This window comes from Carcharhinus amblyrhynchos, chromosome 22, assembly GCF_965287045.1.
Source record: "Carcharhinus amblyrhynchos chromosome 22, sCarAmb.v2.hapA, whole genome shotgun sequence".
In the NCBI taxonomy this organism is placed as follows: Eukaryota; Metazoa; Chordata; class Chondrichthyes; order Carcharhiniformes; family Carcharhinidae; genus Carcharhinus; species Carcharhinus amblyrhynchos.
Genome location: NC_137345.1, coordinates 40307995 through 40323713, shown reverse-complemented (window position 1 = coordinate 40323713; position 15719 = coordinate 40307995). Strand labels below are relative to the sequence as shown.

General features: G+C 48.6%; 1 protein-coding gene across 1 annotated transcript in view; it reads right to left on the bottom strand.

Moving 5' to 3' along the window:
• Window positions 1-902: 902 nt before the first annotated feature.
• Window positions 903-15719, bottom strand: part of LOC145356921 (uncharacterized) — an 89247-nt gene continuing 74430 nt past the window's right edge. Inside the window, exons 11-14 of the mRNA XM_080209922.1 lie at window positions 11088-11196; window positions 8194-8292; window positions 7242-7413; window positions 903-2682 (exon numbers count right to left, since the gene is read on the bottom strand). Coding sequence (XP_080066048.1) covers window positions 2549-2682; window positions 7242-7413; window positions 8194-8292; window positions 11088-11196 — 514 coding nt within the window. The 3' untranslated portion in view covers window positions 903-2548. The remainder of the gene's footprint in view (window positions 2683-7241; window positions 7414-8193; window positions 8293-11087; window positions 11197-15719) is intronic.

Here is a 15719-nt window from a genome sequence, read left to right as displayed (position 1 = left end):
TTCAATGAGTGAAAAGGTTCTGGATTGTAGTGCTAGTAATTGTGACCATTAAACTATGATTGATTGTTGTAAAAATCTGAACAGAAACAACAGTGATTTGTGGAAAAGCTTTTGCTGTGTTGTGACTGGTTAGGATCTGGAATGTACTGTGATGGAGGCGGATTTAATCATAGGAAATTGGAGCAGGGGTTGGCCATTCAACCCCTCTAGCCTCTCCCGCCATTCAAACAGATCATGGCTGATCATTTACCTTAACCCCATTTTCCCCGTATCCTTCGATGTGCTGCCTCATATCCAGGAGCGCCAGAATGATTATGGCTCAATTTCACCAGATTTGGGAGCAGTCTTCAACCCTTGGATGACCATGGGCAGCGGGAAGGGGGGCTGCCAGCGGAGATCGGAATTATTTGTGTGTCCAATCGCCAGGAAAGTTCAATAAACCCTCATATATTTGGTCCGGCCACTTACTGTTCCATCCGTGCACTTACCCAGGGATCATTCTACACACATCCAAGGGGCATGGGTGGAAGAGGGGACTCACATGTTGAAATGGCGGTGCGGGCTCGTTGGGCCAAAGGGCCTGCTTCCCGTGCTGTGTTGTTCTTTGTTCATAGCGGGTAGGATACAGGCCAGGCAAAGGTCTGTTGACCTTGTGGGGGGGGGGATTTTCCGACCTTGGGGCAAGCACAGCTGGAAAATCCCGTCCACTGTGTCCGTAACTGCCTTTTACCCAGGGATCATAAATCATCTGATTGAAAGAACATGGTTATTGTTAGGAATAAGCTCTCAGTTGGTGTGGTAATATATTGGTGCTTTTATTTCAGACTTTGGAACATCCTCACCGAAGCTCATTTGTTCACACAGAGAGTGGGGGGGTGGGGGGGGGGGGCTGGAGGGGCGGGGGGGCGGGGGGGAACGTTCTGGGGTGCTACAGTAAGCCACGGCCCCCTCTGCTGTTCAACTAACAAGATGCAGGACAAAATATCAATGGTCAGCACTGACAGTAAACCATTCAGGACTGCAGTCCTTCTGAGACCAGTCCTTCAACAATAGTGTCCAACTCCATTCCCTCAGCAGTCGGAGTTTACTATTGTCCTCTTGCGGACATCTCACTCACTGCACAGTCCCATCGGTTGCACTGATAAAAGATCCAGGTTCAATCATTATCATTCTTTATCTTTTCCTTTATACAGTTGCAGATTTGCTGTGTATTTCCAGCATTTTCTCTAAATGTCTTTGATTTTCCAGCATTTGAGTTTTCAGGTATAATTTCCATGGGTTTACTGGGTCTGTTTAAAACTTGCTCGATTGGTGAACTCCTTGTGGTGACGGGGGGAGGTCAGAGAGGTGTATTTTACACTCTGACTATTCCCTCAATCTCTGCCTGGAAGAGGCTCTGATATTAAAATGGCTCATTTTACCTTGTGAATCCTGTGGTTTTGCATCTATCCCTCTGTCGCCCACGATCATAGAATCTCTACAGCACAGAAGAAGGCCATTCAGCCCATCGAGACTGCACCGACAACAATCACATCCAGGCCCTATCCCTGTAGCCCCATACATTTACCCTGCTAATCCCCCTGACACTGAGGGACAAGTTAGCATGGCCAATCAAACTAACCCACACATCTTTGGACAACGTGCAGACTCCATACAGTCAGTGACCCAAGGCTAGAATTGAACCTGGCTCCCTGGTACCGTGAGCAGTGAAAGCCACTGTGCAACCATTCTACTGCAATGTTACTGATGGGTGCCCAGGCAATCTGTTTATTTCAGGGGGTGCAGTTGTGGCGGGGGGGGGAGTCACCTGTAGCTTTAGTTAATATGGAACCAGCGACTGCACCAGAACATGCTGGGAACATAGCAAGTGGTGGCAAATGCAACTCTGTGTGATAGCGTGCGTGGTGTATTATTTTAAATCAGTGCACGCAGAGGCCGGTATTTTACAACCTCGTTCGGGCAAGGAGCATAAAATCCCGTCCAAGGCCAACGGAGAATCCCGTTCTGTAATCCGTGCCCGGGCATGGTGGTAAAATTCCATCCAGAGACTTTTCAACAGGTTATTGAGAGAAAGTTGACCTTCTGGAATTCCACATGTCAAAGGCTGGACTCCCCTTTCCTGCATTAGTCAGTCAGAGAATCGTTCCCACAGCACAAAAGCTACAACCCGCCCAACATCCCAGAAGTTTCTATCTCATTCTGCGAGAATTAGGAACAGACATTTAAAAAAAAGATAAACTACAAACATCAGCTTCCCACGCCAGCCAAGGTAACAGGACAGAAAGGGCAAAAACACAACAGAAAGTGCCTCCTCTATTCCGAGAGAGCTTTTTGCATCCATTTTGAGAACGCCGCCCTTCGATTTCACAGTCTGATCACAGAGACAAATCTTCCTTTTGTTCCCAGTCTCACCAGCCAGGTTTGTCCTTCAGAACTCAATGCAGACGTGCTTTCCACCTATGTTGCCTCTTTATTCTAACACTAGTCGTACATCTTACGCAAAGCGCACTTCAGTAACAGAGGTGGGCTGGGTGGTGGGCCGCTCATGTCATTCGCATGCCAGTTTCCCGTCAAAGCTGGAGAGGGCAATGGCAAACGCCTGGACAGCGCACATCGGGTAGCTGTAATCCATGGTGAATGCATCATCCGCAACTCGGCCAAACTGCATCACAATGTAGTCAACTGGGGGGGAGGGAGGGAGAGAGGGAGGAAAGACAAATTGAGGTTGGCTTTATATCGTCAATCAATGCATTCAAACCCTAAAGGGACAGGTTTTAAACTGGTCCCATGTCCCATCCTGTTAGGCAGAGACGCTTCGACAGCACCTTCCAAACCCACGACCTCTACCATCTAGAAGGACAAGGGCAGCAGACTCATGGGGACACCACCACCAAGTTCCTCTACAAGTCAACACACCATTCTCGCTTGGAAATATATCACTGGTTCTTCACTGTCACTGTGTCAAAATCCTGGAACTCCCTCCCTAACAGCATTGTGGGTGTACCTACACCACATGGATTGCAGCAGTTCAAGGCAACTCACCACCACCTTCTCAAGGGCAATTAAAGATAGGCAACAAATACTGGCTTAGCCAGCGACGCTCACATCCCATAAAAGAATAAATAATAAAACAGTTTCATTCACTGATCCACTGCCTTCCCTTGAGTTTCCAAACCTCCAGGGTTTTCCTGGTATTTTGAGGAGTCAAGGTTCATCTCCAGGACATTGCTAAGAATATCCAGGAAAAGGCCTGGAGAGGTCACCTATTACAAAATTGGGTGTTTTTTTATTGTTTTGGGCACAATTTAATTGATTAATTATACAAATACTGAGGATTGGATAAAGAGGCTGCTTTACAGAGTTGGATAACCAATTGCCATGGAAGGCTGTGCTTCATGAGATTGGATCTGTTGGGTGATCAATGGCAGGGGGAAGGGGGGAAAGGGGGATAAATAGGAGTTGAGCTGTCCTGTGATGAGACCATCGGGAATGTGTCTACCGTTTGTGCGCCTTCCCCCCACCCTCTCTAGCACCATCCCACCCCCCTACACTCCCATGGCATCCCCAACCCACCCCCATTCTTTCCATCATCATTCCCTCTACCAACATCTCATTCCTGCCCACTCTCATTCCCACCTCCAATCGCCCCACCCCTTCACATCCATCCCCAAAAATGGATAGCCAGATATTTCCTGTAAGTTAGCTATGGGAAGCCCTTCTGGGATCACACCAAAGTGGTCATTATGTATCAGTGAGGCTGATCACATCTGAGCCCAGTCATGTCCTTGTTCAATATGAGATGGACAAGGACAACACTGGATAAGGACAACTTGCCAGCAGGAATCAAGGTTTGGGAGGGGATCTTGAGCTGATTATATTCTCCCTTTGCTCTGCTGCGGATAATTGTTTGAGTTGTTTGATTCCAGTATCTCTTCCAACTCAGACCAACCAATCCAAAATCGAGTTTGGCACCATCTAGTAATTCCTGAAATAGTCACTCACTCATTGAGCCAGAGCTCCCACACGGAACCGGATCCAAACCCGAGCAAAGGTCCAATTGGATCTGTGGGCTGTCTGGTTAATTTCAGAAATGAACGAAACAGGAAAGAAGTTTCCTGTGGCAACCTCATTTTACCAAAATGCTGTGAGCAGTGACGCAGGGCTGAGTGGAATAAGGATTAATGTTCGGGGGCAGTCTAGCAAGTCACAGCCTGATAATTTGGCAAATGTGAGTACGGGTCCCACAACAGCAGTCTGAGAATTTGAATGCAACGTTAGTGAAAATGACTATTAAGCTTAGGATTTGTCAAAACCTAATTCATTAATGTCCTTTAGAGAGAGGAGTCTTCCATCCTTTCCCAGTCTGGGCCTCTGAGTGACTCATAGAATCCCTTAGTGCAGAAGGAGGCCATTCAGCCCATTGAGCTTGCACTGACCTACCTTTTTATGATCTTGCCCAGCCCTTATCCCCGTAACCCCATCTATTCACCCCACTAATCCCCCTAATTTACACACCTTTGGACACTAAGGGGCAATTTAGCATGGCCAGTCAACCTAATCTGCACATCTTTGGACTGTGGGAGGAAATCTGGGCACCCGAAGGAAACCCACGCAGACATGGGGAGAATGTACAAACTCCACATAGACAGTGACTTGAGGCTGGAATTCAACCCGGGTCCCTGGTGCTGTGAGGCAGCAGTGCTAACTACTGTGACACCTTGGCACTCTCCAGTCCCACAACAACGTGTTTGACTCATAACTGCCCTCTGAAATGGCAGGCTGCTTAATTCAAACAAACCACTTCCCAGTGGTCAAAGGAGTGGACTTTTTAAAGGCAATTAGGGATAAGCAATAAATTCTTCGATAGAGGCAAAATACTGCGGATGCTGGAATCTGAAACAAAAACAGAAAATGCTGGAAGATCTCAGCAGGTCTGGCAGCCTCTGTGGGGGAGAAAGTAGAGACAAAGTTTCGAAGTTCAAAGGGTCATCTAGACTCGAAACGTTGACTCTATTCTCTTCCCCAGATGCTGCCGGACCGGCTGAGATTTTTCAGCAATAAATTCTGGTCTTTTCGGCAAAGCTCACACCTTGAGAATGAATTGATAAAGAAACATGGACATTATTGATCTCTCAGACTCACTGGGAAGAGAGACACTGATGGTGAGACACTCCCTGAAGGCACAGAAGGAGAGAAGGGGCCCGGGTCCTGTCAGTAGGCCAATGTTTTATGTGTAAGAGGAGCTCTCTTCATGGGGGATTGGGGCGTGAAGATAGCAAAAGGGTAAAAATCAAATTCGAGAGGAGACAAATTCTAAAAGCTGAGAAGAGAAGCAGCCACATTCACACAATAAAAACACTTAAAGTATGAGCGTAATGACTTCAATCAGGCCTTTGAAGTTGACCCATTGGAGTATGAAGTCCCTGATTAAGGATCCATTTACAGGTCCAGGCAATGGGCGACCGAGAGGTGTGCTGAAAGGTGAGCTTTGCTGAAAAGATCAGAATCTATTGCTGAAAAATCTCAGCCGGTCCGGCAGCATCTGGGGGAGAGAATAGAGTCAACGTTTCGAGTCTAGATGACCCTTTGAAGTTCGAAACTTTGTCTCTACTTTCTCCCCCACAGAAGCTGTCAGATCTGCTGAGATCTTCCGGCACCCTAACTATCAGCCCCTCTACCATGGCAATGTTCGCAGCCGGGATGTCCCTGGAGAGGGAGCATGTGACGTCTGAGGACACAACTAATGCCTTCCGTGCCCACTGGGCACCACAGAGACTGGGGTATGTAATCAATCCCCTTAATCACGTTCTAAGTTGACGTTTCAAGTTTCCTTTCCGCTTTGCTTTTTTTAGTTTTGGGCAGTTCCTCACCTTTTGGGAGCTGCCCCTTCTGAGTTGTCCCTGAGTTAGTTTGATTTTGTTTAATTGGTTGGCATCAAAAGATGTCTCTGATTGAGGATCCAATTGATGGGTCAATCAGGGAGCCTTTGCCTTGTGCATAACAGGAGTGTCAGTTCCTCTGATCCGCCCTCCACCTCACCCTAGCACTCTGTGTACCAAAGTTATAAATAAGGGGCTCCTGGTGAAGGGGATTCTGGTGAAGGGGATTCTGGTGAAGGGGATCCTGGTGAAGGGGATTCTGGTGAAGGGGATCCTGGTGAAGGGGGTCCTGGTGAAGGGGATTCCGGTGAAGGGGATTCTGGTGAAGGGGATCCTGGTGAAGGGGGTCCTGGTGAAGGGGATTCTGGTGAAGGGGATCCTGGTGAAGGGGGTCCTGGTGAAGGGGATTCTGGTGAAGGGGATCCTGGTGAAGGGGGTCCTGGTGAAGGGGATTCTGGTGAAGGGGATTCTGGTGAAGGGGATTCTGGTAAAGGGGATCCTGGTGAAGGGGATTCTGGTGAAGGGGATTCTGGTGAAGGGGATTCTGGTGAAGGGGATTCCGGTGAAGGGGCTCCTGATGAAGAGCCTTCTGGTGAAGGGGATTCTGGTGAAGGAGATTCTGGTGAAGGGGATTCTGGTGAAGGGGATCCTGGTGAAGGGGATTCTGGTGAAGGAGATTCTGGTGAAGGAGATTCTGGTGAAGGGGATTCCAGTGAAGGGGATTCTGGTGAAGGGGATTCTGGTGAAGGGGATTCTGGTGAAGGGGATCCTGGTGAAGGGGATTCTGGTGAAGGGGATTCTGGTGAAGGAGATTCTGGTGAAGGGGATTCCAGTGAAGGGGATTCTGGTGAAGGAGATTCTGGTGAAGGGGATTCTGGTGAAGGAGATTCTGGTGAAGGGGATTCTGGTGAAGGGGATCCTGGTGAAGGGGATTCTGGTGAAGGAGATTCTGGTGAAGGAGATTCTGGTGAAGGGGATTCCAGTGAAGGGGATTCTGGTGAAGGGGATTCTGGTGAAGGGGATTCTGGTGAAGGGGATCCTGGTGAAGGGGATTCTGGTGAAGGGGATTCTGGTGAAGGGGATTCTGGTGAAGGAGATTCTGGTGAAGGGGATTCCAGTGAAGGGGATTCTGGTGAAGGAGATTCTGGTGAAGGGGATTCCAGTGAAGGGGCTCCTGGTGAAGGGGATTCTGGTGAAGGGGATTCTGGTGAAGGGGATCCTGGTGAAGGGGATTCTGGTGAAGGGGATCCTGGTGAAGGGGATTCTGGTGAAGGGGATCCTGGTGAAGGAGATTCTGGTAAAGGGGCTCCTGCCTCCGCAGACCTTTTACAGCAAACATGACAGATCGGGCATGGAACTTACCATCATTCTCATGAACTATCTGGAAGTTCTTCACTGAGGCATGTGTCACTCTCCCATGGAAGTTCAACACGTAAGATTGCGTGTCATTGTTCCACACCGGTGTCTTATTGTGCAGCTCAATCAGGTTCTCCATGTTTTTACGCTGCCATCTCAAGAGCAGACCATCTTTGTCCTAAAGAAATGATCACATTTCCTCAACATTTCACTGCAAACACCACGTCACTCAACAACCTGGGGGGTGGAATCTTGACAGGCCCTAAGCCCTCAGTTCAAGGCCAAAGCCAGAATCCATGAGCAAATGTGCTGGGGTCAGGGGCTGATTCAGGCCAGGAGAATCTTTGCATTGTTCTAAATCTTTAATTTACAAACGATTGATCGAAGAAGTGCGCACTTTTTACGAAGTATGGGAAATCGACTGGGAATAGGGCGAGTGGGTTACCCCATTATTCCAGTGGAGGGGGGAGTAATTTACCCCATTACTCCAGTTTGGGGGGGGGGGGCGGAGTGGGTTACGCCATTACTCCAGTTTGTGGGGGAATGGGGTTACCCCATTACATCCAGTTTGGGAGGGAGTGGGTTATCACATTATGCTATTAGAGGGGAGTGGGTTAATCCATTACTCCAGTTTGGGGGGAGAGTGGGTTACCCCATTACTTCAGTTTGGGGGGGGGGAGTGTGTTATCACATTACGCTATTAGAGGGGAGTGGGTTACCCCATTACTTCAGTTTGGGGGGAGAGTGGGTTACTCCATTCCTCCAGTTTTGTTGTGGGGGGGGAGCGGTTTACCCCATTGCTGCAGTTTGGGAGAGGGGACAGGGCATTCCAGCAATGTACAGCCCTGGTACCTCAGACAAGAACCTGATCGAGAGACATGGGGCTGAGTTGTTTGGTCACAGTTTCATCACAAGTGTCCACCTGGTTGGACACTTTGAATGTTTCCTTTAAACTCACGTTGCGTGGCTGGAAGGGAATACGTTCCTGGTCCTCATCCATGGCTGGGATAAGCACTGTCATCTTTCTGGGGCCTTTAAATCCAAGGACGTTTGTCTCCTGTAAACCATTTATAATCTTGTGTTAACCAATCCATAGACACAAGGGCAGCACATTGATCAGAAGAATCATAGAACGCCTACAATGGAGAAGGAGGCCATTTGGCCCATTGAGTCTGCACCAACCACCCGGGTCCTATCCCCATAACCCTTTGCATTACCCTAGCCAGTCCCCCTGACACTAAAGGGCAATTTAGCATGGCCAATCCACCCAAAAAGCACATCTTTGGGCTGGAACATCCAGAAGGCAGGAACACCCGGTCAGGTTCCAGGTTTATCGATGATAATGAACGATCTCACACTAACACCGAGTGTAGACCTGACTCTACATTAATTATCCTGATCAGACACTTCCAACGCAGAGCACAAAACAAGAACATTGTTAGAACACAAGGGTTCAAGGTTCAAAGGGTAGCCCTTTCATCTCTCCTAGAAGATGTGACTGTAGTGATCGAAGGTTACAGTCCCAGTTAACAGGAGAGTCTCACTGAAGGATAAGCTTACAATAACTTTAACGACAGGCATTAGATCAGAGGAATTCCTCCATTTTTATTCCTTATGTTGGCTTGTTTTTAAAATCAATTTGTTGTTCCTGTCTTTCCAGAAAATATCACACATTGGCCAAGCGGGGAGCATTGGTATTGTGAGGTCAAAGTTTGTGAGGCCAAAGCTGTTGTACGGCAGACTGAATGTATGAGTAGATTCACCATGGTTATCAGTTGTGTATGTGTGTGGATGCCTTCAGTCAGGACTGTTTCAAAGTTGGCTCTATATCATTTCTAAAGAATGGCCAACTTGCAGGCCATGTAATGGAAGCGAGGACGTTTAGAATAATACCAAACCTGCCTTTTCCATGAAGGACTGTGGGGTAGAAATTCCAGAATGTGGGAAGTAATGTCGGCTATGGACAGGAGGTGCCCTGGGGGAAGGGGTATCTCCAGGAGTTACAGGGACAGGAGGTACCCTGGGGGAAGGGATATCTCCAGGAGTTACAGAGACAGGAGGTGCCCTGGGGGAAGGGGTATCTCCAGGAGTTACAGAGACAGGAGGTACCCTGGGGGAAGGGGTATCTCCAGGAGTTACAGGGACAGGAGGTGCCCTGGGGAAAGGGGTATCTCCAGGAGTTACAGAGACAGGAGGTGCCCTGGGGGAAGGGGTATCTCCAGGAGTTACAGAGACAGGAGGTGCCCTGGGGGAAGGGGTATCTCCAGGAGTTACAGGGACAGGAGGTACCCTGGGGGAAGGGATATCTCCAGGAGTTACAGGGACAGGAGGTGCCCTGGGGAAAGGGGTATCTCCAGGAGTTACAGGGACTCGGGGTGCCCTGGGGGAAGGGGTATCTCCAGGAGCTACAGAGACAGGAGGTGTCCTGGGGGAAGGGGTATCTCCAGTAGTTACAGGGACAAGAGGTACCCTGGGGGAAGGGGTATCTCCAGGAGTTACAGGGACTCGGGGTGCCCTGGGGGAAGGGGTATCTCCAGGAGTTACAGGGACAGGAGGTGCCCTGGGGGAAGGGATATCTCCAGGAGCTACAGAGACAGGAGGTGTCCTGGGGGAAGGGTTTCTCCAGGAGCTACAGAGACAGGAGGTGTCCTGGGGGAAGGGGTATCTCCAGGAGTTACAGAGACAGGAGGTACCCTGGGGGAAGGGGTATCTCCAGGAGTTACAGAGACAGGAGGTGCCCTGGGGGAAGGGTTTCTCCAGGAGCTACAGAGACAGGAGGTGCCCTGGGGGAAGGGGTATCTCCAGGAGTTACAGAGACAAGAGGTGCCCTGGGGGAAGGGGTATCTCCAGGAGTTACAGGGACAGGAGGTGCCCTGGGGGAAGGGGTATCTCCAGGAGTTACAGGGACAGGAGGTGCCCTGGGGGAAGGGGTATCTCCAGGAGTTACAGGGACAGGAGGTGCCCTGGGGGAAGGGGTATCTCCAGGAGTTACAGAGACAGGAGGTACCCTGGGGGAAGGGGTATCTCCAGGAGTTACAGAGACAGGAGGTGTCCTGGGGGAAGGGTTTCTCCAGGAGTTACAGGGACAGGAGGTGCCCTGGGGGAAGGGGTATCTCCAGGAGTTACAGGGACTCGGGGTGCCCTGGGGGAAGGGGTATCTCCAGGAGTTACAGGGACAGGAGGTACCCTGGGGGAAGGGGTATCTCCAGGAGTTACAGGGACAGGAGGTGCCCTGGGGGAAGGGGTATCTCCAGGAGTTACAGGGACAGGAGGTGCCCTGGGGGAAGGGATATCTCCAGGAGTTACAGAGACAAGAGGTACCCTGGGGGAAGGGGTATCTCCAGGAGTTACAGGGACTCGGGGTGCCCTGGGGGAAGGGGTATCTCCAGGAGTTACAGGGACTACTCATGACTTCAAGTTGGAGGAGCCTCAGACTCATTGAGGATGAGGAGAGACACCCTCACACCTTTGAGCTGATACTTGGCCAGGGACGGGAATACACACATTAAGATTGTTTTTTTTGTAGTTTGGTTGCCATAAATCCATGGTGTGATGTGGACATAACTGATTAGAAGAATGGAGCACTACATCAGATTTCTATCCATTGGCTGTTCCACTGAATTCTCCATTTGGATCCTGAGACACCTGCCAATTTGTCGCTTAGACATTGATGACGTCATTTAGACTTTTAAACGGTCTATTGTTGCCTAAACTCCCAGCAGTCTTTCACTGGCTGTGAGGTGTTTTGGAAGTCCCAAGATTGTGTAAGGTCCCGTATCTAAAGGCTGGCTCTTTCCTGAAGCCAATGACAATTTGTGGAGGCAGGTCCCTCGTTTCTCTACGGTTACTTACATAGGTGACAGCAGCCAGCTCCTGGCGGATGTTGGAACGGTTAGCCTTTCCCCGCTCAGGGTTGACTCCATTGTCAAACACGGTAAACTTGGTGCCCATTAGGTTCGACCTTCAAACAGACCAAAACAAACATTGTACATCAACGGGGAATTCACAACCAACACCATAACAAAGGCAGCAAGGGGACTGAGACTTAACGGTGAGCATTTGAACAATGGCAGACAAAGTAGAGATCGTCTGGTGCATCCAGCCTGTTCTATATCGTTCGAACTACCTCAAGCATCACAAGACAAAGATTCCACACCCTACCCAAAACTGTGTGAAAAATCGGGTAAAATGTGATACCAATTTGGGAATAAATAATCTGGGAAATCCCTCTTCAATCCTCCTCAGGCAATTAGAACCAATCCAAGAGATCATCCAAGTCAATAAGCATTACTGCCCTAACCTGGACATGGTCAAGGGTTATGTCCACCCAAGGACAAGGTATCTCCATCCTGACCAGACACAGATTCAGCTCCCACTTGGAGGAATTCACCAATTGTCTGCATGAGCTGGTAAGATGTCCCAGACCTCCAAAGATGTGAGGGTTAGGTTGATTGGACATGCTAAATTGCTTCTTAGTGTCCCAGAGTCCATAGGTTAGAGGGATTAGCGGTAAATATGTGAAGTCATGGGGATTAGGGCTGGGTGGGATTGTGGTTGGTGCAAACTCGATGGACTGAATGGCCTCCTTCTGCACTGTAGGGATTCTGTGATTCTCTGATTCTTCCTCATCATCCTCTGGGAAAAGAACCTGATTTTCAGCCTAGCTAAAGCCTTTTACAACTTACAACAGCAACCTCTGCTTCTCCCTAATGTCCTTCCTTAGATCCTCCCCTCCCCCGCCCTATTGCCAAAAGCCCACACGTTTACCTTGGCTAATCCACATAACCTGCACATCTTTGGACAATAAGAGATGTAGCATGGACAATCCACATAATCTGTACATCTTTGGACAATAAAGGACAATTTAGTACGGCCAATCCGCCTAACCTGCACATTTGTTGGGTTATGGGAGAAAACTGGAGTACCTGGAGGAAACCCACGCAGATATGGGAAACTCCAAAGGCTGGGAAGTGTGGGAGGAGTTAAACATGGAGGCACTTGAAGCCTGGATGAGTGTTTGAGTGGTAATGAGGATGAGGTGAGACAATCTTGCTGAGATAGAAGTGAGTATGTGGTGTTCTGTTAGAGAGTTAGCAGCTTTTATGTTGAGCCTTCAGGAGACATCAGGTTTTAAAAAGTGGAAGCTTCTAAAGGTCGGATAAGATTTCAGGCTCAGCAGAAATGAACCTTTGTGTTAAATAGGCACAATGATACATTGGTGATGGGTCAATACCAATTCCATTGTTCAGGCATCAATAGAACGATCTGACTCAGTGTCAAGTCTATCATCCACAAGTTGCTGAACTCCAAAGGAGTGGGGCAGCCATGCTCAGAGCTGCCGTCTGGAATGGGGATGGGATGGGGGTGAAATGGGGATGGAATGGAATAGAATGGGGATGGGGATGGAATGGGGATGGAAGGGAGAAGGAATGGAGATGGAACAGGGATGGAAGGGAGATGGAATGGGGATGGAAACTGTGTTTAGAAAATGACAGGGATTGACCGAATTTTCAAAGACTCAGTGTCCTCCTCTGCAGCTGCAGTTTATAGGAGGTGACAACAGGAGTTCTGAGTGTGATGTGGAGCTAATGTCCCTGTGTACAGGTGAGGAAACTGACAAAGCACACAAATAAACAGGCAGAATTTTCCAGCTGTTCATGCCAGCAGGATTTTCCAGGCCCACTGCAGTAAATTTGGCTGTGTGCCAAATTCTCGGTCCTCGCTTGTAGTGGCAATGGGTCACGAGCAGCTGGGAAATCGCAGCCACGGTGTGATTACACTTCATTGTATTTACTTTTAGAGTCAGAGAAATAGGGTGGGGCTTTCCAGCTCTTTCCGCTGAAAAGAACTTCCGATCTGCCGAGGGTGGGGCCCGTGAGCCATGCAAAATACAATTCAGCAGGACTGGGAAATCCCCCCAGTGGCTGACAGCAGGAAAACCGGCTGTGGAGAGGGGCACATGATTCCACCCAGAGCAACATTGCAACTTAGCCTAATCTCATGCTGGATCTCAGTCAGCACTACTCTCCCATTCCACCCCCATTCTATCCCCATTCCATCCCCACTCCATCTCCACTCTATCCCCACTCCATCCCCATTCCATCTCCATTCCATCCCCATTCCATCCCCACTCCATCTCCAATCTATCCCCACTCCATCCCCATTCCTTCCCCACTCCATCTCCACTCTATCCCCACTCCATCCCCATTCCATTTCCATTCCACCCTTATTCCATCTCCATTCCATCCCCATTCCATCCCTATTCCATCTCCAATCATTCCTCATTCCATTCCCATTCCACCCCATTCCATTTCTATTCCATCTCCATTCCATCCCCATTCTCCTGTGAGTTATTTGCTTTCAATTGCTCATCCAATTGCCTTGTGAAATCAGTCACCATCTTGGCTTGTACCGCCCCCCTGCGCTGTAGTTCCAGGCCACTGACACTCACTGTTTAAAACAGCTCTTCAACAGGAAGAGTAAAATTGAAGATAATTATCTAAATTGGAAAGGTCTGAGGTGCAGAGGGATCTGGGTGTTGTAGTGTATGAATCAAAGGATTAGTTTACAAGTACAGCATGTAAATAGGAAAGCTAATGGAATATTATCATTAATTGTGAAGGGAAATTGATTACAAATGTGGAGAGGTTATGCTTTAGTTGTGCAAGGCATTGGTGAGACCACATCAGAAGTATTGTGTACAGTACTGGTCTCCTTATTTACAGAAAGATGTAAATGCATTGGGAACAGTTCAGAGAAGGTTTATTAGATTAATATCAGGAATGGATAGGTTGTCTGATGAGGAAAGGTTGGAGAGGTTAGCTTTGTATTGACTAGAGTTCAAAAGAGTGAGAGGCGCCTTGATCGAAACCTTTAAGAGGTTGGGACAGGGTGGATGTGGAGAGGATGTTTCCTCTTGTGGGAGAATCTAGAACTCGGGGACATTGTTCATTTAAGATGATGAGGAGATAGTTTTTCCCTGAGGGTGGTGAACTTCTGGAACTCTCAAAGCCAGTGGAAGCAGAGTCTTTGAATATTTTTAAGGCTGAGCTGGATCGTTTCTTCATTAACTAGGGGGTGAAAGGTTATCAGGGATAGACAGCAATGTGGGGTTGAGGTTACTATCAGATCAGTCATGATCTTATTGAATGGTGGAGAGTGGCCAACTCCTATCTCAAAGATCAATGCACATCCAGTCTACATCCTTCAGCTCTTTTTTATGCTTCTGTGTGGATACTTGGTTTTTTTACAGTTTACACTTCCAGTAACATTTACATTTAAATGAATCTAGACTTCGATTTAATTTGGATGCAATGTTTAACTCTGCTGTAACATTTACATTTATTTAATCCAAAGATAAGTGAGTTAGGTGGATTGGCCATGCTAAATTGCCCCTTAGCAAGAGAGGAACTAGCTAGGGTAAATACATGGGGTTACATGAATGGGGCCTGGGTGGCATTCTGGTTGTGCAGACTTGATGGGCCAAATGGCCTCCTTCTGCTCTGTAGGGATTCTATGATTCAGTGAAGTTATTCTGCTCAAAGGTGCCCAGCTGAGGCTCCAGGTAACATCCTTTCCAGAACCTGGGACAGCTCCACCTGAAGCTGAAGCGGATAGTGTCACTCTCCTCAAATTCAGCTCTCCAGGGCAATTGGATGGGGCGGAGGGGATCTCCTGCTAGCTTGCTCGCTGGCTTTATACAGGTGTGACACATCTTTTTAGGGAGAAGGGCTTATATATCTGGCAGACAATGAATCTCACAGAATCCCTACAGTGCAGAAGGAAGCCATTCAACCCATTGAGTCTGCACCGATAACAATCCCAACCAGACCCTTTCCTTGTAACCCCCACCTATTTACCCTGCTCATCCCCCTGACAAAAAAGGGCAAATTAAAATGGTCAATCCACCTAACCCGCACATTTTTGGAGTGTGGGAGAAAATTGGAGCACCCGGAGGAAACCCATGCAGACATGGGGAGAATGTGCAAACTCCACACAGACAGAGACCTGAGGGTTTAGAGATTACTCTAAACTGTCTGTGCTTTATATGCTCTGTCTGAGGCCAGAACTCTCCATTCACCTGACGAAGGGGCTAACCCGAAAGCTTGCGAGTATATTATCAAATAAATAGGTTGGACTAAAACCTGGTGTTGTCAGACTTTTTACTGTGTTTACGCCAGTCCAACGCCGGCATACCCACATCATGGCCAATATTGAACCCAGGTCCGTGGAACTGTGAGACAGCAGTGCTAACCACTGTGCCACTGCGCTGCCTTTACTGTGGATTCTACTGTGAGTCCACAATGGATTCCGCAACAACGTGCTTTGGAGGATCCTGTTTGTGGCATTGGGCATCAGTGTGGCACAGTGATTAGCACTGCTGCCTCACAGCGTCAGGAAGCCAGGTTTAATTTCTGGCTTGGGTCACTGTTTGTGTGGAGTCTGCACGTTCTCCCTGAGCCTGCATGGGTTTCCTCTGGATGC